We start from the raw sequence: 27,602 nt of genomic DNA, 5'->3' as shown, positions 1-27,602 counted from the left end.
CAGCGGTGCCACTGTTTCTTACATCACAAGCCAAATTAGGGGGAAGGGGAAGAATGACGTTTATTCCCTTATATACCAGAACTGAGCAATCCACAAACACACATTGCCATGAGAGGAAAAACAAACAAACTTAAGCAGCCAGAAAGAATGGAAAGTCCATTATTTTTAAGGAACTGTGGCTTTCAATTGATCAAGCAACACACTCAAACTCTCAAAATGATTATGCAAGATAGAAGATTAGCTAGAGACCAAAGCTGAAGCATTCAGTATTATCAATATGATAATAATACATCAGTTCACCTAGTGACTCTGAGAAGTCTAGTCCTGGAGTAAAGCTCTTCAAGACAAAACTATCTGGTCCCCCCAATTTGGGCTTAGTTTTTTTCATAGACTGCTCTGGCTGATGTGGTGGCCCCAGAAGATTCAAGTTAACTTTTTAATAACCTAGGATTTGCCAGACATTAGGAGACACTCCACTGGTCAGATTCGACCTATAGAAGCAGCTTAAGGGACCAATACATGTGTGAATCTTTTAAAGGAAGACAGAAGAAGGAGGCAGATTTTGCCACACAGTGTCCAAGGAATAAGCCTACTCCCAAACAAGCCTCGTAACTTGGGGAAGGATTTATTAAAAAAAAGACCCAGAAACTGGTCATGTTGAGCAGTCATTAGTTTCCTTTTTGGACCTGAAGGGTTTATAGCTAATGCGATCATACACTAAAATAAATCTTAGGTTTCATTAATTTACAAGCTCAATCATGTAATGTATTGTCGAAGGCTTTCACGGCCAGATTCAACTCGTGGTTGCGGGTTTTCCAGGCTGTGTGACCACGATCTGGTAGATCTTGTCACTAACATTTTGCCTGCATCTGTGGCTGGCATCTTCAGAGGGTATCCCAGAGAGAAGTCTGTTACACACTGCGTCTAGATGCCAGCCACAGATGCAGGCAAGACATTCAGAACAAGATCCACCAGGCCACAGCCACACAGTCCAGAAAACCCACAACAACCAGTCAATCAAGTCAACTTATACAATTCTGTATAAACATTAGTTTTAATGGAAGTCTTGTGGGGATTATACATGCATGTGTTGCAGTAAACACTATTGTAGAAGAGGCATTCAGCTAGTATCCTTTTAGGAAGGCATTTTATATTAAACCTGCCCTGTAAACCTTTTCAAACTAGGGCACACTTTTAACCAGTTTAATAATTAGATGTTTAAATAGAGCTGTGAGCTAATATTACTCTCTTCAGCAATTCTCATTGCCTGTGAACAAATGGGGGCAAGGAAGAGGGAGATGAGTTCTCTGGCTTTATAGATCAACTGGTAGACCTCCTGGAACAGAAAGGGTTTTGCTTATTGCTGTCCACTGTCAGCACCAAAAGGATGCAAGAATTTTATTAATTCCTGTGAATAAGGCTCTTAAAAAGCATCTGAAGGGTAGAGAAGAAGAAAGAAAAAAGGGACTGCTCAACTAGGAAATGGTCCTTAGGATCACTTAACTCCAGTGCAAGGAATTTCATCAATCACTGCAGGTCAGTCAATAAGTGTATGAAGCAGGTTTCACAAAAGGGCCCACTTCAGTAATCCTTGGCATTGCAAGTTTGCACAGTCCGTACACCTGCAGGGAGAAAGGTCTTCCCAAGCAACTAGGCATTTCTTTATCCAATCTGTATCTGTCCAGAGTACATGGTGAGCAGCAACATGATGGTGAATCCTGTCAGCAGTCCTGCATTCTGGATGGCAAAGGCAATCAAAGCACTGCCGTTCCTTTCATCTTCTCGGCTGACTTCATTCATCTCCGGGAACTTATTGGACAAAGAAAAAATTACACATTTTGTTCTATGGCAATAACATGCTTTCCCAACATGCTTGTACTGCAGACCCTGTACAGCATTTCCTGCTAGGTATTTAGGAATTGATCTGATACAGACAAAATGTGCAAGCTTTAAAGGCCAAGACTGTGATTAGCTGATTTTACTGCTTCCCATGGGATGTCCAAGATTTCAGAAATGCAAAGTAATGCAAAGTGGTGTCCTGTTTGACAAGGACAATATGACCCCAATTCAGCTAACTGTCTCAAATGCACAACATTGCTTGTCAGTATGATTTACAGAACTACAAGCAGACCTGCAGAGGGGTCACTTAATTCATAGCAGCAACATACAAGAATGAGGTCTTATAGGGGCACGCTAGCTACCAACTAGAGAAATATCCACAAATGTCATTTTTTTTTAAAGTTGGAAACAAATATCAGTACCCACAGAGATGCTCACTCATGTGAAGTTCCACCCGACACTGCAGCATGCACATATCCAGAGCATCAAGGGAGGCTTATTATGGGTTGTCAAATAAATGCCATTTCTGTTTATAATCCTCACTACAAAAATATCCAGGAATGAAAGCAGCAAATTCCTTTCACACTTCTTAAAATGGCCTGAAAGAATGAACCCAACAGAGCCCAAACCACAGCAAACCATTTAGAAGAGCAACGTAACTGCAAAGGAGCAAGAGGACTAGCTAAGTAATCAGCCTGCCACTTACCATATCAGCCAGTGCAATATAGAGAAACATCCCACCGGCTAAAGCAAAGATCCAGTTGGCAGAGAAGTGGCTGCCAGCCACTATACCAAAGGCCAGTCCCAGATAGCAGCAGCAAGCCGAGATGAAGTTGAAGAAGAGTGCTTGCTGGATTGTCATCCCAGCGTTTAGCAGAATGACAAAGTCACCTGCAAGGGTCAGGATAAACAAAAGAAGTTAGCAAGAACTGTGTCAGTATGACCAAACTTTAGAGAAGTCTCCTGCCCAATTATAACATTTATATTGTTAAGATACTTTTTGAATTTTTTTTTTGAGATCACCAAATCTTTGGTCAAACAATAAACCTTGGATGATGTCTCTTGACAGTATCACCCATATACTTCAAAATCCACAAGAGTTTCATACACATTGGCCAAACACTGAGGAATAAAAGGAAGGTGGCCCCAAGTAACCTGGTAGCCGGCCAGCAATCCTGGAGACAGTACTCCAGTCACTTTTTACTCTTAGATACATAATGTGAGTGATGAACCTGCAAAGATTCTCCATCTCCAGCCCAATCCCTTGAAAAAACTCAGAACTTTAAAAGTGAAGTTTGCTCTGCTGAGTGCTAATTTGCTGGGTCTGCTGACAATTGCAATGCAAATCATTTGCCTTAGAGAGAGAGAGATTCACCATCATTTCAGGTACAGAGTTAGCTTTTAACAACTGCAGAAGTTACCTGGGTCTGAGAGACAAGGGTTAAATTTGACTATCTTATCAGTTGCCTCAAAGTGGGGGCATTAAGAACCTGACACTCTACAGTACAGCCAGTTCTGCCTCAGTATACTTAGCCACATGATCTGGGAGTTACATGGTACCCACCACCCCACAGTACTCTGATATTACTAGGCATCCTGAAGTGCATTCCTCTGTTCACATACTTCTTTACTGGCACCCCTTAAAATATCGGACTCATGCAGCCATTCAGGCCTGAGTAGTAACCTGCTAACATCATTTTAAGAAGAGCAGTTGGAAAGAAGCTGGCTTTTATTTTATCACACGTTACTTTTTTAATTTTTTAATCTTTTTTATTTATCTTTTTTTCCACCTTCATTTTTCCAGTGATTTACATACCACTGCTGTTTGCCTAGATATTCGGGACACTTCTATTCTCTCTTAAAGAAAAATTAGGTGCACTCCCATCAGGCACCAGACACAATAACCTATTAGAAAGTGTGTATTAGAAATTAAACATCACTATGTCACATCAGTTTCTCTAGTAGGTTACCAGTTTGTACTGCCCCCCACCTTACTTCTGGCCACATTAAGACCTCACTGACCTTCGCCTCAAAATAAATCTTCAAGTTTTTTCCACTCCCATTGGCAGCAACCCTGTTTTTAACAAGAGCTGGTCAGTATTATTCTTCAGTATTGCCTTCTCAGCCCAGGCTACATTGAATCACAAGTCTAAAGATTCATCTGCATTGGGGTACTGTGTGGTTTCCAGGCTGTAAGGCCATGTTCTAGCAGCATTCTCTCCTGACTTTTCGCCTGCATCTATGGCTGGCATCTTCAGAGGATCCTCTGAAGATGCCAGCCACAGATGCAGCGAAACGTCAGGAGAGAATGCTGCTAGAACACAGCCATACAGCCCGGAAACCACACAGCACCCCAGTGATTCCGGCCATGAAAGCCTTCGATAATACATTCATTTGCATTCTTTACAACTGCAGATACATTCTTTCCCCACACCTAGCCCTCCACGACTTAATTGGAGATTCACTGAACCATCACTAAGAAACAATACTACCATTTAGGAATGTTTGCCTACATGCTTATATCCTGTAGACATCAATGGAATTTCCGTAAGTTACACTCAGGTTTATTTCTTTCAGTCTTAATGCGTAATTTAAAGAAAACGTACCTAGCTCGTGAGGAAATTCTTCACAAAAAATGGCCACTGAAGTGCTGACCCCTTGGAAGACTGACACAGTGAAGGAGGCACCAATGGCCAAGCCGTCAATGAAGTTGTGAAGGCCGTCGCTCAGAGTGATCATCCAGGCCAAGGTGCCAATATCAGAGTAACGCACCCCCTTCAGCCAATAGCATGTGCTCTGAGAAGCCTGAAGGTCCTGAAAAGAGCATATTAAAAGCCAATTTATAGACAGGAGCTCAGTAATTGAGACTACAGCTTCCCAGAATCCTGCATATCTTTAAATACCCTGCTGGAATTAATCAACTTTGCTCACATGAATGCTGCATCTGAAAAACCTGTAAACATGGTAATTTAAGCTGTCATCGAATGAAAGAAACATTAGAGGATTAATTGCACAAATCTTAAATCTACATACACCTGCATTTGAAAGAGCTCTTGAGAAGCAAAGCTGAAGTCAAAGGTAGCCCTATGTAAAGAACTTTACTGTCATCAAACTATGCATGGTGCAGAGTGGTAAGCTGCAGCACTGCAGTCAAAAGCTCTGCTCATGATCTGAGTTCAATCCCGATGGAAGTTGGTTGCAGGTAGCTGGCTCATGGTTAACTCAGCCTTCCACTCTTCTGAGGTCGGTAAAGTAAGTACCCAGCTTGCTGGAAGTAAATTATAGATGACTGGGGAAGGCAATGGCAAACCACCAGATAGACAAAGTTTGTTTAGTAAAAATCATGTGACATCACTTCATGGGTCAGTATTGACCAGGTGCTGGCACAGGGACTACCTTTAGCTATGCACTGGCAATGTCAAGCATAATCTCAGCAGTCATTTCTTTCCAAAGAATTGCCACAACCACTCACAGATCCAGAGGAATTTAACAGGCTAACATTCATACTGGGTCTCTCCCAAGCAGTATTCTAAGGCTAATTCTGTGCACAACTCAACACCCATTCAAGTACCTTTCCACAAAAGAGTAAATGTGTAACCAGTCAATAGTGTATTGAGTCCAAAAAGGCCTTCACAAGAAGTCTCGACTGCTCTTCTCAAGTCAGTTGGAACTATTCCCTCTCTTAAAGAAGCATTTGTAATTTCTTAGTCAACCCTCCTTAGGGTAGAAGTAATTTTTGGTCAACCCTGCTCAGGGTAGATGTAATCAACCCAAAAGGGCAAGCCTCAAGACGGCAAATCTATTGAAACATCCTCTGGGTACCCAGGCTGAAGTAACTGAAGCTCATGCAAACTGAGCAGGCAGGCAATCAAATATGCTTAAAACATATGGTCACACTACTGCCACAGGAGTGACAACAAGCTGAGCAAAATATGACTTATCTAATTCTTATAACAGGAAATGCTGAACCATAGATCCTACAGAGTCAGGGGTAGGGAACCTGCGGCTCTCCAGATGTTCAGGAACTACAATTCCCATCAGCCTCTGTCAGCATGGCCAATTGGCCATGCTGGTAGGGGCTGATGGGAATTGTAGTTCCTGAACATCTGGAGAGCCGCAGGTTCCCTACCCCTGATCTAGGTTAACTAACAGAAAGGAAAGTGGAATAGAGACATGAAATGCTACCATCCTAACTAAATGAACATTAAAATATACAGACTTACCAAGCTCATCAGATCTGAAAAGCTGACACAATATGCATATACTTGACCACTTTGGCATCAGTCCCATCCATGCATCACGGCAAGATTCGAACTTATCATAGCAATCGACTGACACAGCAACATGTGGTTGGAATACACTGAACAGGATACGCTCATCATGATTATAAAAGGCCAGTATAGGAGTAACATTCCCAGTCTCCTTGTTATTATCAGGAGGCAGAAAGCAACCTGCATGCTCTTCTCCTCCTTCCACAGTTTAACAGCAGAACTTACACAACATTTTCTATCAAAGTGGCCATTTAACACTAACCAGATTCCTTCGTAGCCATAGTTTGCAATTCCACTTTTAAAGTTTCATTTTAAACTCTGGTTAAAAGTGGAAACCAGAATAGAGTTAACTATAATTAAAGGAAGGGAAACTTGCAAAAGAGAAAGAGGAGAACCTGAAGCACATTCCTGTTCGCCAAACCAGCGAGGATCAGTAAAGGTGTCTGTAGCATCCCAAATATATGATGCATACCATGACAGGATCCCCAATCCCTTACCCAATAGAACACACTCTGGAACACTAGACGTCATCAAACGAGACCACCAAGCACTCCCTTGCATCAATCTCCATCTCAGACCTTTTTTCTTTAAAATAAGCCAAGTCAATTTCCCTCCAGCTGAGAAGAAAGCAACAAACAGGAATAGTTTAGATATCCACTGACCTGAACAGACAAAGAACCAACAGTCTTCTGATCGACAGGTGGATTCTTGCATTCCAGATCACTATTCCTATGAGGGATTATGTGATCCAAGTCTCCATTCTGAAGTTTTTCAGTGACTCCCTCTTCCTGGTCCTTCTTGGAAGGAAGGTTCTCAGTGCTATAGTGGCTGTGACCATGATGATGCTGGAGATCATATAAGACAGCTTTAACAAAAATATAGCTCAACCCATACTGTGCAACCACCATTAGGCTTTAGTTTTCAATGTAAATCACTTCAGTTGCCTATTATGAGTTTCAGCTACTGCTTCCCTTGCGGCACCAAACAAAATCCTTTTCTAATTGTTCAAAGAAACTCCCATTAATATTTTGGTGTTATCTGTAAGTTTGGCCATCATTGTGCATAGCTATTTCCAGCTCATTAATAAATAAGATTAGACTCTATGCAGAATCTTGCGGTGCTTTTTTGCTTTCCCATTATAAGAAGAGGAAAAATCTACACCTACACTCTTACCCACAAAGGATATTTCCTTTTGTGCTAAGATTACTTAGGTTTTAAAGGGCATCCTGGCAGGGTCCTCAAGAGCTTTTTCACTGAATCAGTTATTGCTGAATCACTGAATCAAGCTCTTTATCTGTGTGCATTATGAAACTCCCAATTGTGCTTTATAAGGTAAGGTTTGTTTTGGCAAAAATTAATGTTAACTGTTCCATACAGTATCTGTTACTGTGGTTTGTTCAGCTGTTTTAATGGGCTGTTTTACATTTGTTTTGTTACCAGCTGCAAACACCTGAAATGAGATTAAGTAAGCTGAATCAAACACTTCAAAACAATGGTCCAATCTAGTCTGTAGCCTACTCAGAGAAACGTATGTACAAAACTCTGGAAACAGCCCTGGGCCCCTTCCGCACATGCAGAATAATGCACTTTCAATCTACCTTCAAAGCACTTTCAAGCTTGATTTTACTATAAATCCACTTACAAACAATTGTGGAAGTGGATTGAATGTGCATTATTTTGCATGTGCGGAAGGGGTGGATCAGACCAGTGGTCCATTTAGTCCAGAATCCTCATTTCACACAGTGGCTTATTAGCTGTCCTGGAGGGTTAACAAGCAGTGCTTACAGGCTATGGTTTTCACCTGATATTAATTCCTAGCATTGGTGTTCAGAAATACGGAGCTTCCCTTTAGTCACCATGGCTAGCAGTCATTTATGGAACTATCCTCCATGAATCTACTCAAACTCCATTTAGCTCTGGGATGGTATCTTACAGAAGCACAGCTTTATACACAAGGAAGTTGGGAGGAAAATCCCATGTACCAAGGAGCATGTGAAAGAAAGAATAAAGTGGTAAGGCATCAGATAGTCCCTTAAATCATTTGTTTGATTGTTCTGTCTTAAATTCTAGTTTCTATTGAAGTGGTTGATAATAAAAAGCGGCTTACCAGTTTTCAAAGCCCTGAATAGTTTGAGACCAACATATGTGAAGGACTGCCTACTCCCTTATGAACCTGCCTGATTCTATGGTCCTCTTCGGAGGTCCTGCTTCAGCTGCCCCCATGTTTTGTGATAAGCAGGCCTTCCCAGCCATGGCACAAAAGCTCTGCAACTCATTCCTCAAAGTGTTTTGTCTGTGCCCTTCTGTTGCTGTCTTCTACCAGTGTGTGAAGACTTTTGTTTTGTTTAGCATGCCCTTAATAATCCTCCTTCCTAACCAATGTTTTAATTGCTGCTTTTATGTTTTGTATGTGTTTTAATTCTGTTTTCAATTGTTTCATGGTGTGTGTTGGGGGACAATTTTAATGGTTTCAAAATGTGATTTTATCAAGTATGTTTTAAATTGGCAGCCACCTTGGTGGCCCTTGTAAGGGCAGAAAGTTGGAGTACAAATGTTCTAAGTAAAATAAATAATGATGAACAAACTACAATTTGTTTGTGAACATCTGAAATCCTTGAGCTCATTTCCCATCCTCCCAGCCATCTCACAGCACACACATTGCTGAGATTGAAGACTCCCAAAACTAGGAAGTCGTAAACAAACCATGTTGATGATATCCAAATCTGGGTACATTAACAACTGGGGCTCATTTGTGTCATGATGAACTGTGATTAGAAAAATGCTAAACTTACCTGTAGCTGCTGTTCAAGGGCCTTCTGTGAAGGCATACATGGAGACTGCACATGCCGGCTGCGGAGCTAAAACCGGGAAGGCTTCTAGCGCTTTTGAACTCTTGCAGCACTCTACCCACTCCCCTCCGGAGACGACAGCAGGTCGGCTTCCCACCCAAACAGTCATATGAACGGAGACAGGGAGAGCACTTATCTTTGCTTTCTATTTGCTGCTGTTATAAGTTGTTATAAGACAATCTGCAGCAGGGAAGAAGGGAAGGATGCCTGCCTGCACAGGTGAACAACAGTTACAGGTGAGTGCAATGTTGTTTTTCGTTGTCGTATCTTCAGTCCTGCATGGGAGTGTAGCAAGCCACTTACTATAGAGGCAAATTGGGGGATTGCTAGTGAAACAACAACTGTTAACATTGCTCTCTCAACAGCTGCATTTTTCCTTGAATTCACATTGATAAGAGTAGTGGCTGGGAAGCAGATGGAGCAGCTTTACAGATGTCATGTAGGTCAACCCTGGTGAGAAAAGCAGTTGAAGAGGCATGTGCCCTGTTGGAATGAGCCTATATTTGAAGGGAGCAGTCTTTCTCCACGGTGCTGAAGACAAAGGACAGAACTAAGCGCTCTCCTTGCTTCCATTCACGCGACAGTTTGGGCAGGAAGCTGGCCCGATCTTGGCTCTGGATAGGAGAGGGGGAGAGCAGTGCAAGTGCTCAAAAGCTCTACAAGCCTTCTTGGTCATGGCTCCATGGCCAGCCTGCACCTGCGCAGTCCTCATGCACGCTACCCTGAAGACACCACAAGGAAACAAGAGTTCCTGACCCAGGTAGCTGTCAACCTTGGATCTACCAGCAAGAGAGAAAGGTAGGACTATGCAGGTCACAGGATGTTAGGCTTGTTCATGGTACATGTCTACAGCATCTAACCACAGCCATCAGTGTGGAAAGAGTTCAGTGTATTTAAGCAATTCGTAAGCCACCTTCTTACACAGATTTTGTGACTTGATTCCTATTTCTACTGTTATGAAGGGAAAACAAAAATGTTATTTGCTTTACTTCTCTGCTCCTCAAAAAAACAGTTAGCTTTTCTAATTTCTTTTTGAGGCTAACCTAACCTACAAACATTTGTGTTGAACTGGACCTCTGAACCACAAGCAGTCATCAGCAAGCGCTTCCGAGCACCTCAGTGCAGGGCATAATGGCCTACTCCCCTCAGAACCAGCCCACCTCACCTGATCTTTCTGTTTCAGAAGCATCTTCAGTACTTTCTCTGTGAAAAAAAACAGGTAAAAGCCTCCAAAGACCACTGCAGATTTGGAGACATAATAGTCTTCCTGAGGATTGAATCCAAAGGCCTATAGGAAGAAGAGCAGAAAGAGGAGATAAGCACAAAGAATATCACATGCATAGGTTTCACATGAGCTCCCTCCCCAGTGTGGCTGCCTTTCCTCATCTTTTCTAAGGGGAAGCCTAAAAGGGAACATAAAAGTTCTGCAAAGGTTGTCACTTAACGTACAAAGCATTCCCTTGGCAGCAGGTCCCTTAAATTCAAATGGCCCGCTATGGAAGTGCATCCTGGAAAGTGCTGGAGAAGTATTGCTTTCTAAAGCAAGAAATCTTCTCACCAGCCCCCTCATTTGGCAACCCTATTGGTGTCTCTGCAAATGTTATTCCAGCTCTACCCACTCACTAGTTCATGTTAGTTTCATGCACCACAGTATTTGGATTAATACAGGGTCTGTTGGTTCTAGAACAGATAGCTGTTGTGCATTAATCACTTTCATTATAAATGAAAAACACCACAAGCAAGCTAGAATCGGTCAGGTTCAAACACGGGAGACTTCCACACCACAGGCACCTTGCAGACAATCAGATGGCCTATCACTTTGCGTGTTCCCTTGCGCTACAAATATCATGTGATGCTCTTGCCTTCTTCCCCTACGGAAAACTACTACAGTGTCAGTGGATGACTAGCTTCCCCACTAATTCCCTGTCTTTCTGTTAATATCACATTCAGAGAGTGTGAATATTAAATGGATAATTAACTTCCCTATTTGTAACATTCATACCACCTGAGAAGAACTCAGTACCTGGAGCAGGAATACCAAATAATGAGATTTTGGTTCACAAGGCTGCACTCTCTACATTAGCCTCATGTACCGGATCTCTGCCCTTAAAGGCGCATGATCAGATCTGACGTAAAATATTAGGCATGTTAAATAAGGATTCACATACAGACTGTTGTAAATCTGAATGTTGTCTGAGTCTTGGAAAATTCGCAAAAGGTTACCTGTACAGTACAGGATCATTTGCAACGGCAGAATGTGCCATTACTTGCTTTGCCATTACTAAATGCATTACTTTGCCATTATGCAAAACCAACACTACAGCTTGTTAACAGAAATCAGTGGCAAAGCTGGTAGTATGTAAAAATATGTATGTGGACCGAATATATTGTGAGCTTAATGCTTAAATGATAAATATAGCTTAAATGGTTGCCTTCTTAAACAAAATTTACATCCTTAGTACAGACCTCTCACAATTAAATGCTTTCTTGCCTTTACTGGCACCTCCTCACAGGTACAGAATTCAAGTCTTAGTTAAAAGAGAGAGGCTGAGTTCCCACTGCTCTCTCTATAAAGCAAATTAACAGAAGTCTTTAAGAACTGCAGAAGCAATTGCAAATACATCTAGAAGCCTATCAACCCCAGCATCATACAATTCATCATGGTCCTCTCTAGGACAAGCTATTTTACATGTCAGATATGAAAGAAGACACCACCAAAGGCAGCTCATGACTCTTCCTGAAATGAACTGTATTAGACCTCCACCTAACCTTTCTTCTCAAACCACAGGCAGCATAAGACAGACACAGACAGCCAAACAAGGAAGGCCTAAAGGCACAAGGTCATACCTCAGGAATGAGCTGGAAGAGGGCGTTGGAGTAGAGAGTTCCAATCGCCAGAGCTATGAAGTAGAGGAGCAGCCGCTTGTAAAAGGTCTTCTTCATGAAAGGCACCACACTGGCTCCAACCAGGGAGCAGAGGGAGATGACGGTCACACAGAGGAAACCGTAACCCCAAACTGCAGTGCGAGTTCCAACCCCAACCCAGTTAAACCACAGGTGGGAAGGGGAGGGGAAGGGAATCAGTGCAGGAGTGTGAAGGAATGAATTCACATGTGACAGAAGGGAGGGGGGGAGAGAGAAAAGGATACTTATTAGTGATTGTTTATCCATTTGGGACCAATCAGGCATGATGGAAGCATACTGGTATGCTATGGCTCTGGAACTCAGACAGAGACATCACCTAATGAAAATTGCAATCTAATAGCTCTAACAGCTAGTGCTGTAACTTGAATGACAAGGACCTCATCCCTTTTCAATATTTTGTAAGATGTTTTGTAATAGAATGTTTGCACCCAAATCACATTAAAAATAGCTTCTCAAATTTAGTGCATCATCTACTAGGTACCGGTAGTAGTCTTCTGTTACCACTTGACACCATGCATCTCTAACCCACAGAGGGTCCACCATAAGCTCCATTAGTCTTAGACTTAGAGCTCCCAGAAAGCAGCACAGTTGAAAACAGAGCATCTCCAGCCCTTCAGAGACAACCAGTGTTTATCTTCAGCCAGCTGATTCAGTGCTTTTCAGCTGACTCTTGCATCATGGGGAAAAGTGACATAGTTCCAGTGCCATATGCAATGCTACAGTTTGACTCCCAGCATCCCATACACTTAGCCTCCATGCTCTGCTGTCTGACAAAAAGGAAAGTCATTGATTGGCTACATGCCTCTGGCCTTAGTACATGGGTGGCCACAGGAATGTAGTTTCTGCTGCCCAGTTTGTGTAAAGCCTAATGAAGCAGAATCATCTCACTTTAATTGTAAGAAAGCAGGCAGGTTTACAGTGGAGGTAAAATGTATACAATTATTTGCAATCCTACATCACAAAAAGGATCTTGTTTGTAAACAAAAATCAACTCTCACAGCAAGGTGTCCATTTTGGAACTGAAATCACCAAGAATTCTACAAGAGGGGTTGTGCTAAATGATGTTTTGGACAGGCAGGAATTTATCTGTGCCAAAAGGAAGAGGCAGGAAGGCTCAAGGAGCGCCACTAATTGAATTGTTATCGTGACCTCTTTCAACGAAATACGATGACTGGTGGTGCAGCCATGATGGATGCTACAACAGCAGCTCTGGGTTCTTTCTAGGTGAAACTGAGATCTGATTTCAGCACCCCCATTTTGAAGGTTTGAGGAACTCACTGGATTTCTAATCCCAAAGACTGTAGATAGCAAGTGTAAAGTCAAAGTGTCACACCTGCAAATTTACAGGTCCATGGAGGGGAAAAACCAAACATTTTGAAAGAAGTAGAATTCATGGTTGTATTTAAGCAGCCCCCAAACCTGCAATTAAACCAAAAATTAATTCATAATTAGATTTGACAAAGCCCATCATGGCAACAGGAAACTTCTGTACAAGTTGTACAGATGCTAAAAGAAAAACCAGGAGGAAAAAACCCCTGCAATTCTGGCATACAGAGTCTCTCAGATACACTGTTTGCATTTGCATCCCTTCCTTCCACCTCGATAAAAGCCTCTGCAACCTCCAAACACATATTTTCTGCCCACTGAATGTCATGAGGTAGCACAGAACTCAGAGTCTCCATGCAACATCAGGGATGATCTTCACAAGGATCAGAAGGGTCTGCAGGAAATCTTCTGTGCGTGGATGGATATATGCCATTAGTTAGACCACAGAAGAAACTTGACTGCTATCAAGCCTCAGCCCATGGAGGTAAGTCACTCTTTTATCCACATATAACATGTCCTTTGTCCTGAAGATGACTATAAGCAACACACATTAGCTAGCAAGGTCTGGCTGAAAAGAAAGATTTTCCACATAAATGCCTACAGTTTTGAAGGCTGATCTTGCAACACTCCCAAAGAAATGGTGTTCTTGAAGAAATAATTAAAAGGCTAGATCTTCTCAGTATTACCACATGCACAAAGAAAAAGAACTCTCACCACAAGCACATACCAGTTGCTACCGAAACTGGCAAAATCCACAAGGTAAGTTGTAGAGACAGTGCTCTTTTAGGCAACTGAATTACCAGGAAGAGAAAGATTAATCAACAAAGAGGGCATAAGATACTAAAGGCTTGGTATTTTTTTCCTCCCAGGTGACTTTAGGACATTTCCTAATGCTCAGAAGGAAAAGATAATCCTCATGGGGAGGGAGAAAGTTATTTCTTCTCTCAGCAGCTCTGTAAACATCAGGAAAGAACCTAGCTACCTAAAAGACTGGAAAAAGTGGAGTGATTGTGACTAGATCTGAGTGTGTATGCGTGTCTTACTGCACCTCTGGGATCAGCTGGAACAATGCGTTAGAAAACAACGTCCCGATGGATAGTGCGATGAAATAAGTTAGGATTCGGCTGAAAAAGACCTTCTTGGTGCAGGGCACGACGAAGACTCCAAGGAAAGCAGCCACGTTAATCAGCGAAACACTGAGAAAGCCAAAGCCCCATACTGCGAAACAAGAAGAAAGGAGGGCCAGTTTACCCACACAAGTGAAAACGGGAAGGGCCCTCTAGATGTAGTTGCAGCGTCAATGACTTAAGATGATCCCACAGACTATACGGCCTGACTGCGAGTTTACAAGGGATCAACTCAAAACATCTACAGTCAGCACAAACTCAGCTGATATATAATCACTTCTGAATTGTTGTAGGACTAGCTGAGCTATTCTGACATACACAAGGCAGAAATAATAACGCCACTAAGTTGCAGTTGTGAATCGGGATTTCAGGGAGCTTAACTATTACACTCTGGCACTCAAGACAAAAAAAAATAACTGATTGTTTGGAACCTAGCAAACCCCTGATATTCAGGTAACTCAATGGAGGGGGCTTGCTTGGGAAACAGCCATTTGAAGTTTGTCAGCCACAGACCCACGACAAAGAACGGTCTGTCATGAGATAGTTGCTTGAGATAGAAAGTTCAAATCCCAGTTTTTCCATTAATTAGAAACACATCTCCTGCCGACAGGTACCTGCTGTAAATAATAGGCTACTCTCTGTTCCTAAAATTAAAGCTCAAAAGAACAATCAGAAAATAGTTCTTCCTCTCATTTCTGGAATGTTTACAATGTCACTGGTGCCTCTGTACCTCATCAGCTAAGAGGTGAGTTAAGGATTCACTTGAGATTTGTGGGAATTATTTGCACACCCTCATTACTGCATCATCTCATGAAGGAAGCAGCTTTTGGACACCTTGTTTTTGGGGATGCCGGCAAGCCTAGAGAAAAATGTCCTGTCTTTTTAAGATACTTACTGTGTGGAAATTGGAAGCTGAAACTTTTGATTGCATGGACATAAAGTCACCTGGTAAATAACATCCAATCAAGTCTCCATTAAAAGGACTGGCCATTTTTATCTCCAGTTCACTGGCAATCCTTGTTGCTTCCCTGTGCATGATTTGTGGAAGGGGTCAGAAAACTGGTTATGAACCTCTTCCAGTATAAATGCAAAGATTTCTGCATCATCATCTGCAAAGCATATTTCATTTCATTTCATTTATTTGACTTGTACCCGCTCTCCCCCATAGGGTGGTAATAGGTGTTCCAGAAGGCAGAGTCTTTAAAATCTCACACAACCCATTCAAAAAAAGTCTGAATTAAAAATCTAGGGCTAATTGTAGCTGTCTCTTATCTATGATGTAATTATGGGCTGCTGCATAAGGTGTCATCCAGTCCTTGGGGAGTGTCGGGGGGAATCAAAGCAAGAAGGGTAATCTAATGTTATCCATTCCATTAGGGACCCTTGGACTTTCTCATATCTTGACAGACTGGCTCCATTAGCAGCCAAGTTGTTCTTTGCCATTCAAGGAAGTACTTTGAGATAACCCAACTAAATCTCTTTTGCTGCATACTGGGTCAGTTCCTATTCAGTCTTTGTTCAACAGTCCTGATGTCTCTGCCTGGGGTAGATTATTAAACAGTTCCTCTTTTCAGGCATGCTTCCACTCACAAAATGATGGAAGAAATACTTATCAGTAAGAATCCCAGTTAGGAGTTTTTGATTACGAATAGAAGCACTCCAGCTTTCCACTTGAAATGGCAGGCTAGAGCTTTACCCCTGGTCTGTTGATCTACTCCCTTGCAAAAAGGACCCAACCTGCGGCTGGAATTCCTTCTCAGGAGTAGAACTTCTGGCTGCTTCAAACAGCAATCTGGAGCTATTCCTCCTTGAAGATCTACTTTAGGGAAAGAGTACCAGGTTGTGGTGTTCAGTCATGGTTGGATCAACCACACAGTTCCTTCTGAGGCAACAGAGCCAATGTTTCCACAGCACACATTCAGGCATTGCACAGAAACATTGCATGAAAGGGAATTTTCTACTAAGCAACCATAATTTCAAGAACCAGCCCTTGAAATGAGGGACTACACAGGATTTGGCACAGACAGCACCTAAAATGACAAACTGATTCTGCTGTTCTATATGCCATACATGTAATGCTCTTGGCAGAATCAGTTCTAGTTTATTTGTATCTTTCTGGAAATGGGGCAGCTAAAGTAGATACATCCCACAGAGGTTTCACCAGCACCAAGTGAACTCCAAAGGAAATACAGATGATAATTCATCAGTGCCTATGTTTAAAACCCAAAAACGGCATTTGTTCTTTTCATTTTGTTCTTTTATTTAATTGTAAATCATGTGACATTGCTGATGCAATCACCTGGAAGAGATTAAATCCATCATAATCACTGGGTTCTCTGCTAATACTGAACTCTGAAAAAAATCATATTATTATATTCTCCCTCCCAATCTATCTGAGGTGTAATACATTCAATCACTCTTCTTTCTGTCCTAACATGTATAGCAACTCTGTCAATACAGCTGTTAAACAGCTGCTGGTCTCACCCTGTAGCCGTGGTTCATTGGCTGACAAAAGACAACTGGTGTAGCAATTTGCAACAAGGCATTGGATAAAAATGTTGGATTGGCGCTATTTATTAACTACAGACAATCTTCCTAGCTACAGGCACTTACTTTAGTGATTGACAGGGAGATTGCTCTTGGTCAGAGAGAGAGGGGCCTCAAAGTACAGCTCACCATCCTTTGAAGCTGACGTGACTGATCTGCACCGTGAAGTGGTACAGAAGGCATGCATTGCATGGCACAAATCAAAACCATGAAAACTCCAAAACATATTTAGCAAAAAGGGTAAAGTCCACACGTCTAATGGCTCACTAACTGCATAGAACAGCCAGATTCTAAGCTGGTTGACATTAACACATCAGTCAGTGGTGTTCATGTTAAAGAATACTGCACTAGCTTTTTTTAGACAGGCCATTTTTTCATAGAGTGATCTTGGTAACCATCTTCGCTGCATTACCAAATGCTATGATTATGTGGTCTCAAGAGGGAAAACAAACAAACTATTCTGCTTTTGGAGAGGCAATGGCTATCTTATATGTCTCCAGAATGGAACATACAGTTTTACTGGGGAGTTCAGGGATTTCAACTCCATACAGCTCCCAAAAGCTTCTCTTTGTAAGACACCCAAAACTGATAAATGAAATGTTCCCAAATTCTTCAGGGTCCAACCTCCCACCCCTGCTCTCAGACTAACACTCTTGCAGCTTTGTCTTCTGCCAGTATTACAACATTCTTATGGGAAATACCTTTATATATTGTATATTTTGACCATACAGCACAAGTGATTCATTCACTGTTAGCATTGGACACAACTGGACTCAATGTGGCCCAACAGGAAGACCCAGTTGCTTTTGGTCTAGAAACCTTGCTCAACCTCCATGCCACTCCCAACCCTAATCATGTGTGTGTTTGATACTGTTGTTGATACTTCAGCAAGACAGGATTTGATGGTAAGTGCTGTCCTGCAGCTAAAAGACAGAAATCCATCAGGAAGAGTAATTTACAGTTCAGGTTGATGCCTCATAAAAGCGGTGACAAGCTGTGTTTGAAGAATGCTCTCGGATATCTTGCATTCCAATTTTAATTTTAGCTAGTTCTGGTTGTTTTCTAACTACATACCTTCCGCAGAGCTGGGTTTCCCTTCTTCTGTCTGTTCATTTTCTTCGTTCTCCAGGTTCTCTGACGTGCAGGCCTTGGACTCCAGCTGTTGCAAAATAGTTGGACAGAAATCCTTGAACTCCCGCTGGCCAAGGGGAGACTTTTCACTCAAATTGTGGGTGGCAAAGAGCTCTGAGGAACTGAAGCACTGTAGCATCGAAACAAAGATAAAGTTAGAACACCTGAGTTTGGCACTTATGCAGCATGGACACATCCTGGGGCTCCCCTGCCATCCTCACCACATTCTCTCAGGTCTTTTGACCACCATCCCACAGCAGATAGCAAGGACCATTCTCATAAAAAAAAAATCAACTTCTTAATCCATGCAGTCATTTCCCTTTCTGCACAAACTCAATGCATACATGGAAATAATGTTCCTATCACATGAATCATATGAGAAATCTGTGTCCAAGATGACCACTGCAGCAAAGAAATTAGGTTTCACCAGTAGGTCAAGCTGATCCAACCACATTTTCTCTAAAAGCCACAAACCTCCCACAAGTCTCTCAGCAATCGTTTCTAGGGTGCTGGACAGATACTACTGCACTTCATACACACAACCAAAAACCTGTTTTCATCAAATACACAGTCCAGTAATTAACAAGTACTTGGGTTAGAGTTGCCTTCTTAACCTTTCTGTGATTAGCTAATAAGAGAGAAGGAAGAGACAGCCAAAGAGACATTTTTTTCAATTCAGTCCAGAATGCAAAGTTTTGATCTCTTGAACTATTTAAGTTTGGCTCTTGTTAGCTGGTGGAGACATTAAGTAGATTAAAAATGTTGAAGGAACTGAGGTTGCGTTCTGAATAGATGTGCTCAAAGATCTTTAGAAAGCCATATATCATGGTTTCTTGTGGGACAGAATACTTAACACAAAGGGACTCTCTCCCTGCAACACAAGTAAGCTTTAGAAGCCTGCTGCATTTACATCTGGTGCCAGTCAGGATACGGCATTTTCATTTCATTCTTTCATCCTCTGTTCTTATGACTACAGTCTTGAGCACTAACAAATCTAACAAAAATAATGAAATGAAATAAAGTGCTAATAATAATGGTGTCAATAACAATTAGGGCATCAGGTTGCTCAGATCTATTACATTTGATTACATTCAGAAAAAAACATGCCAGGGTTACATTAAGCGTGTTGACAACCAAGAGGGTCTGTTGCATACAATGGACCAGAAAGCTAAACAGATCCTTTAGAAAGGGAGAGACAAACATGGTTCTATGTCTGTGAAATTTTGGACAGTCCAATAGACAGGGGGGCAAGGTGTCAAGGTTCCCTGTCTCACAGCTACAAAGTCTTATCGGTAAATGAAATCCTCCCAAAGTGGCCAAAAAGTTCTGCCATTGGGATTAAGTTCACATGAGCCAACACAAAGGCTTGTCACTATTTGGGGACTGCCAAGCAATCAAATTAGGCTGGACTGGAGCTTGGATACGCCAGTTCCAAATAGAGGATCACAGATTTTCTGCCAAGTGGTAGAGAACTGCACACTGAGCACCCATGTATAAACTTAGCCTGCACCAGTCAAGATATGAATGTTTTAATTTATCATTTTGTTATATTTTGCATTTGAGTTTTCTGCTTTCTACCCTTTAAATACTATGTTAATTTCTGATTTTTGTTCCAATAAACATTTTTTTTAAAGTATGTGAATATGGTGTAGAATTCTGCACATCCTGTGAAAACCGTTCTATTCATATTGTCTACTCATGAATCCCAGAAATAACTGTGTGTACATGAGCTTTTGCAAAAAAAAAAAAAACTCAAAAAGGAAAACACAAGGCCATGCTTGCTATGGATTACATTGCTACTAAGTTGGGTTCAATAAGATTTTATTGATTTCCCAAGTTGACTAATCAAGTCCGCCTGCCAATGGCAAGGGGTAGGAGAAATGAACAATTAAGCAAGCATACTAAACAACATTCTTGCATGCAAACTTATATTATTCATTTCTTAAATCTGCAGAGACACAGGGACATTTTTCTGCTTTTATTCTTCCAACTAACTTGGAACCAATAAACCAACAAGCTCCACTGCTAAGCAGGGATTCAAGCCCAACTATTCCTAGCCCAGATCTAACAATGACCACTACATTAGCTCCAACCCAGAGTTCCTGCATATCCTTTATAGCTGCCTCATAACAATTTTTCCTTCATACCTTCCAAATTAGCAGACTTTCACACCCTTCCTGTAAATAACAAAGTCTACACGTGTTAAAAGGGTGCCCTGGTAAGTAACATGCCCATCTGATTGGCTGGCCTAAACTGTCTTTGTTAAAGTGCCCTGAAGGATGACCAAGGAAGACATGATGGGTTGAGAAAATTATAAGGATGCAACAAGGGAGAAGCAGCCATACAGTACGTTACCCAGGAAAGGTTTCTGTGCTGCTGTTCTGCATGACTAATGTTGTCCCGCCCCACTCCCACATCGAGACGGTTCAACAGAGCTTTGAGCTGCTGCAGGGTGAGCTTGTCATTTTTTCCATATCGGAGGAAGAGGTCCTGCACAAAGGAGGCCGCTGTGATGGGAGGCTGTGACAAGGCTTGTGTGCCCGCCCATACACAAGAGGCAAGAGTCAGCAGGCAAAGCTGGAGGAGGCATCCTCGCGATCCCGTGCTCCAAAACGTCATGATGATGCTGTAAAGAAACAGACGTGTTCTTGGATCAGTGTCGCTGCATCAGAGTCCCTGAAGTAAGGAATCCAACCCAAACCATGCTTGTATTTAAAGGCAACCCTTAACTGCCCCAATAAAAGATCAGAGGTATTCTAGCCTTAATGTTGTTAGATCCTGCCAGATCCTCCACTGCAGCTTCTATCCTTGAATATGTAGAGCACCGGGACAGCAAAATAACACTGCCAACAATTCTATTCCTTTTCTATTCCTTATGCTACTTTCACAAGGTACAAATTCCAGTGGTACAGCCATGTTACTCTGTCACAGCAAACACCAAAGGAGCTCTAGGGCACTAATGGGGAAAAAGTCTATTGTGTAGATTGTCCCTTTGCCTTCACAGTTGTAAGATGGCTTAACTTAAAGTAAACTTAAAGTAAAGTAAACCAATTACAGCTGCTGTGAATGGTTATTATCTTGGATACTTCTGTTTTCGCACAGAATTTTCATGACCTTTTACCCGATTGTCCATAATTTCCCCCCTGCTCCTGTGCATATTTTTCTGCTAACCGAGATTTCACTTCATGCAACTGACAAAACGGGGTTCCATTCCACGAAAGCTTGACCTGTTAGTCTGTAAAGTGCCATGATTCCTTTATGTTTATCACAAGACACTTGCATCTTGAAGCCAGGACTACTCTCACTCCTTAAAACTATGGAACTACTGTCTAGTTAAGAAACAGTTGCGTCCTGGTTTCCCTCATACTGGCAGCAGACATCGTCAGTCACGACACCAGTAGATTCCGGTAAACTCCTTTTAAATATTTGGCTGTCCAAATTCTCCCTAGCACTTTTTTGCTTTGCAGACAAATATGAGCATCTGGATTAGAAAGAGGTGAATGGAACAGAATGGCTGCTGTTGACTTGCAAAAGGTCAGGCTGAATCACCCTGTGCAAACAGAAAGATGGGTCTATGTTCCAGACTATTTTTGAAAAGGAGCTTTTCATCCAAAAAACACTGAAGGAGGATTGCTCGGAATCCGTCCAGCTAGGGACACGCTGCAAACCAAAATAAAAAGTTGGAAGAGGCCTGAGGGAATGCGCACCATACCACAGTATGGTTTCTATCGGGCAAATGAAAACAGAGCAAAATGGAATTTTTCTACCTTACAAGCTGACTCTTAAGCATGTATGAATCAGAAACATTTTCTGAACCTGCAAGTCTGCAGGAGGCCATTTTTCAGCCCTTCACCAGAAGAATATAGGCAAATTTGCTAAGAATCGATGCCCAATCAGGATCTGCTGATCTCTGTCAGCCCTTTTCTTGTCTGCTTTCAGAGAAGAAATTACATACTATTTCCCAAAGGCAGCAGCTTCCCCTAACATTTACACATTATACTCCTCAATCTTAGTGCAAGACAGATGGAAAAAGCCTCCCCCCCCCACCCCCCCATGCACAAATGGAGAAATACAGCTGGCCTGCTGATCGACTGACTACTTATTAAAGCAGTGAGCCTTTTGGGCTCGGCGTGTCAAAAATCAGAAAATACCTAACTTTACTCTGCTGGCATGTCACCTCTCCCCACCCAAACAAAAGAGAAACAATTCTTTACATATTCTTTTATTTAAAAAAACACAGTCCAATAATGTGTGGTGCCATGTATTACATAATGCAATGTCAAATAATTACAAAAATGACTGAAACGGGAGAATAGTTGTTGTCAGATGTTGGTGAAGGATGGTGTGTCACCCAAAACATCATAGAATGTCACCTTTGACACACATCATCACTGTATTAGATTCTGGTCATATGTTATCAAGTATTCTATGAAGCCAAAAATGTCACTGTGTTAACGTGAGCTTTCCTTTTTTTCCCCCCATTCTGTTAATTTTGTCATTTGTTAGCAAAGCAATGGCCTGGGGGAGGCAGCTTGCAGCTGGATGCAAACTTAGCAGTGGCATAGCAAAGCTTCCCTCATTGGTCCCTTGTTATATGTGCAGGCACCTGCAAACAGTAACATAAGCACTTACCAAACACTGCACAGAATCACTCCTGTCTATTCATTAGATTTTTTAAAAGTTATTTCACAGCAGCTAAAGTTAATTTATTTTTAGAATTAGAACAAGTATCATACTGATTGATGACTAAAGCATTTTTGGTGTTTTAATACAGATCAAGGCTATAAAATACCTGACCTTTTTAAAAAACCCTACCCAAATAAAAGCAAAGAGGCACTTGTTAAACTATACTAGAAGACATGGAATGCACATCTCCCAGACCACCATTTGACAATGCATTTTCCAAGAACTGTTTTGGGGGAAAGGCAACCATATGCTTGCTCCTAGGGGGCACAGGACACACCAAACAGCCTTAAAGAGAGAACTAAGAGAAGGATTGCTTTGGTGAGTTTGCTGTGACAGAATGTGGAAACAGGTCCAGATCAACCAATATAGAAACACCAAGACCATCCAGTGTGAAAAGAAGGAAGCATGTAGTTTTCTTACCCAAGCAAGTAACAGTATCTCTAAGCCTCAGGATGCTTGCGTGATCAGAACTGGAATAGTCACATAGAATTGTTTCCTTCCACACATTCACAGTCAGGACAGGTCGAAGGGACCTAGAAGCAAGACAAGATGTTTGTCACAGTCACAAGAGTACACAGCTCCCTCTGCAAACATGCTGTCAGAAAAATCAGCAAGCAGGAAGCTAAACATGACACAAGAGGCTGAAGATCTTCTGCTGAACAGCCTTGCACAAAGGTTTCACAGGACTTGTTTTTATTACCTGAACAGTCCAGTAGCAATTACTGCCTCCCAGCTACCAGACGGTAGAACCTCAAACTTTATTACATACCAAAACCACCAGCCTACAATGAATCACTGACTCCTTGAAAAGACTGTTAAGGAAGCTCTTATTTATCTTATTTGTTTGGCCAATTTTCTCATCAAGATTCAAGATGAATTAAAAATTAAAAAAAATATTAAAAAGTACAGGGCATTAACATTGAATCACATCTAAATTAGGACAACACTGGTGGGTTTTTTAAGGCAAAAGATGTTCAGTGGTGGTTTGCCATTGCCTGGCTCCACATCATGACCCTTGTATTTCTTGTAGGTCTCCCATCCAAATACCCTGCTTAGCTTCTGAGGTCTGATATGAGATCAGGCTAACCTGGGCTATCAAGGTCAGGGAAGACATAATATAAACACAACAGCAGAAGCAGCACAACTAGATTTCAAGAGTTAGAAGACAATGCAGTAAAAGCAAAATATTACATAACAGTGAAATAAACTGCAACATTATTCTATTTATAGAAGCATCCTATTGAACAGTTCCCTCTCTGCTTCAACCCTGTTACCTTTACAAAGTTTCCCTCCTAAAAAAGAGCTCTTCTATACATTCTATGGAAGGATGGAAACATGGGAATCTTCTTGGAGGTTTTGATTTTGTTTTATAGTAACCAGACATGCATGATAGAAACTTGATATTTAAAAAAAAAAACCTCTTTGGTAGCCTATATTTAAGATCTAATGCCAGTCTGTGTGTTATGGCTACCAACCACAATCAGTAGCGATCACAAGGACACACTTTTCTGGTTGGTGTGAGAATGTGTGCACTGCCCTTGAAAGTGTCCTTGCCCTGAACTCGACAGAGCAAGGGTTTAAGATGCAGCCACATCAGCCAGGAGGGAAGGTCTGCTATTTCTACTAGCAGTGCCTGAAATTGATCAAAGTTACAGAACGCAGAGCTGAGATTGCGACACTAAATAGCTTTTGCAGTTTTCACTTTGATGTCGGATGCTCGTCATAACCCTGCAGAAATGCAAGGAAAGAACACATGCCTAGCCAGCACTCCTGCTCTCTAGCTGGGGCTGTGAAAAGAACAATGAGGCAAAAGCTATACAATTAGACTAAAAGCCATGCAAGGAATTCCTGGCTCAGAAAACAATTTTTTTTTCACCTTCAACTCTATTCAACCCTGAATCCAGCTGTAACAAAACTTAAACTTCCCAGGCTCCAGTACCATTTTCCACCTGCCCTGCTGCTAATGTGCAAGACTTAAGTGCAAAGCGTGTAGTTCAGACGACACAGAGAGAAAGGCTGCTGTCCAGGGAAGCTTATATATGGCTCTCCAGCTCACAACAGACAGTCAGAAGAGGAAGGAAGGCAGAAACACCACACTTCTGCTCCTGACTCCATTTACACGTGCCCTTTCTACTTTTCTCCTCCCCCAGGTTTTCCATTCATGAGCATAGAATTTTTGTTTATATTTGGTTCCCAGGGGTTTTATTTGTTTAAATTGAAAAGCAAGATGTCGCATTTTTCCCCCCAAATATTATGAGCCACCTTGACAATTCCAGTCAAATAAAGGGGTGGGGGGTGGGGGGGGTGGGGAGTTACATATTCAATACATGACTAATAAAACCTACCTGAGGGATTAAAACAAAAATTTGCAATGCAGTACAAAGAGACAGGTGTTTGGGGCATGGAAGGTAAAGAAGAGAAAAGTGGGTAAAAGCACCTTGCAAGAACCCAAATGGGCATGCTTATGTAAAAGAGCTCCCTAGCTCACCGCGTGGCCGGCGTATGCTTTGGCTCCGCGTTCCCGCGGAGCCAATCAGGGCTCAGCCCCTGCGCCTGCACGGGCCAGGTCCTGAGTCCACACCACTGCCTCTACTCGGGACTGAGGCCTGCCTGCCCGCAATGGGCATGCCCGGTCAAGCCATGGGCCGCGCGTTACGTAAAGAACACTCAAACAGACTGGGCACATTGAGGTGGTACGTGGTACAAAGACAACTGTTCCATGGGCACTGTTAGAGCAGAGGGTTAAGGACAAGGAAGCCACCAAGATCATGACATAAAAAGCTGTTCTGCAATTTAGAAGTTGCAACTACCCTGTAACAACCATGCAAGTCTACCTGTGAACATCACTGATTTGCTCACAACGTATCCATGCTAATAACCTGGAGCACACCTGACCATAGGAAATTAGGCAAACTTCTATTTACAAGTTTGACTAACTCAGCTGGCCCAAGTAGCCTGTGAAAATACAGAAAGTTTTATCTGTGGCATAAGGGGATAACCCACGCTGTGCTTTGGGAACCTTTATCACACAAGGAATGCTCAGTTATCTTCATGGGAAGGTCAGCTGCCACGTTTTCCATCCTCCCATCATGAATGCATTCAATTGCTTTGATAACTGGGGGCTGTAGTCATATACTATCCTATTAGAACATTTTGCAGAAGCTATCCTGAATTTTACATGACAGGGCTTGGCCATTGAACTCAATGGCAGAACTCTGGACAGCAAGTTACAGAAATAGTAATATTTCATCACGTCAGAGAGTGAAAGCCCCAAGCGACTTCTGCCAGCTACACAGGACAGAATAGTCAAGGCAGTGGAAACTTACTAGAGAAACTAAGACACAGTTGACTGCTTTTAGCTTGAGCTCAATGGGCCATGGAATCTGTCTTAGAGGAATCTGCACTTGCTTGAGGTGAGACGCTAGGTGCAGTATTTAGGCTGAAACATCAGTGCTAAGGCATGGATTACTTTATTACACCGCTAAGCTCGCAACAGCGATGTGTGTGCTGGCTATTCATGCTCTTAAAAATACTGCCTGTGACCTAGAGAGGAATGGAGGCTCCACACCCATTCATTAGGCTCATGGCCACTTTAAACACTTGTTTCTGCTGATGTGTTATAGACTTTAGTCTCCTCTGAAGTCTGACCCTGAATAGTTTTGGACATTATCCAGATAGATAGTGGCCCTAGCCATGACTGGAGAAGCAAGGCCTACCGCCTGATTTCTCTGACTAGCCAGGAGTTCCCTTGCCTACTGTGTTATCAGTCATGGCAAGAAAGGAAAGGATTCCTCCGTCACTTCTCCAAGCACTGTTGTTAGGACTATTAACTTCATTTATAATCTGCCTTTCTCACTCAAGCACACTGCAAAGACCTCCAATAAATAATAGAGCAAATATAAAGAGCAAAGACCTCCAGTCAAGAATGCAGTAGAACTAGGATGGAAACTGAAAAAACAATGCAGACAAAAATAAAACCTGTCTAAAGGCAACAAAAACTGCCTGAGGCGTGACATACTAATACAAAGAAAGGAATCTGTAGATGACAGGTACCTTTTACTAAGTTTACTGCAAAAGTAATGAAAAGGAAGTGGTGTGTAATGCATAACAAACAACATTGCAGTTGACTACAATTCTACCTCTTACAGAAGTCACTTTGCAAGCTGTTCATTACAACTATAGCGCTAATCCCCTTATAAAAAGGCCCTTCTGAACATTTGTTTCCTACATACTGAAAAATGATAGGGGTGTCACCTCAGAAAGACTATTCCACAAACTCAGGCAGGCCATTCCATGAAGTGGGAGACCACCACATAATCTACACGAACAGGAGTCGCCAACATTATCTGTTTGCAGGGTGGCACCTTCAGAAGGCTTAGCTTAGATCAGGGGTGTCCAACTCTGGCGCTTCAGCAGGACCTGATGGGAATTGTAGTCTATGAACATCTGAAGCATCAGAGTTGGACACCCCTGGCTTAGATGAATTAAGATGTTGTGGTGACGCACAGGGTCTCATAGGTAGTCTCACAAATATGAGGGTCCAAGACCATTCAGGGCTTTGTAGGCAATATCCAGAACATAGAAATGATCTGTAACCAATGGAGTACCTGAAGAATGGGTAGGACATGCACGTTCTGAAAGCAGCTGGGCTCAAGAATTCTGTACCAAATGGAGTATGAATTGCCCTTAGGACAGACACATGTAGAGTACATCACAATAGCTTACTCTCATGGTAACTATAGCACAAATACATGAGCAAGATCAATTGAAGCAAGGTGGGGGGGGGGCATCTTCCAGGCTAAATGAAGCAGAAAGAGTGCCTATTTTGCAGCTACTTTAACTTGCTTCTGCAGCAGTAAAGCTGGATCTAGTACCACAACAAAATGATCAGGGTTCTCTAT

General features: G+C 42.1%; 1 protein-coding gene across 1 annotated transcript in view; it reads right to left on the bottom strand.

The window, feature by feature from the left end:
• Positions 1–937: 937 nt before the first annotated feature.
• SLC39A14 (solute carrier family 39 member 14) overlaps positions 938–27,602 on the bottom strand; it is a 40,790-nt gene continuing 14,125 nt past the window's right edge. The window contains exons 2-10 of the mRNA XM_048512841.1: positions 23,122–23,234; positions 20,371–20,641; positions 17,959–18,145; positions 11,807–11,976; positions 10,125–10,247; positions 6,773–6,955; positions 4,446–4,653; positions 2,546–2,730; positions 938–1,809 (exon numbers count right to left, since the gene is read on the bottom strand). Of these exons, the coding sequence (XP_048368798.1) occupies positions 1,663–1,809; positions 2,546–2,730; positions 4,446–4,653; positions 6,773–6,955; positions 10,125–10,247; positions 11,807–11,976; positions 17,959–18,145; positions 20,371–20,634 (1,467 nt within the window). The 5' untranslated portion in view covers positions 20,635–20,641; positions 23,122–23,234 and the 3' untranslated portion in view covers positions 938–1,662. The remainder of the gene's footprint in view (positions 1,810–2,545; positions 2,731–4,445; positions 4,654–6,772; positions 6,956–10,124; positions 10,248–11,806; positions 11,977–17,958; positions 18,146–20,370; positions 20,642–23,121; positions 23,235–27,602) is intronic.

Source organism: Sphaerodactylus townsendi, linkage group LG12, assembly GCF_021028975.2.
Source record: "Sphaerodactylus townsendi isolate TG3544 linkage group LG12, MPM_Stown_v2.3, whole genome shotgun sequence".
NCBI classification, from domain to species: domain Eukaryota; kingdom Metazoa; phylum Chordata; class Lepidosauria; order Squamata; family Sphaerodactylidae; genus Sphaerodactylus; species Sphaerodactylus townsendi.
This window is presented reverse-complemented; position numbering and strand designations above follow the sequence as displayed.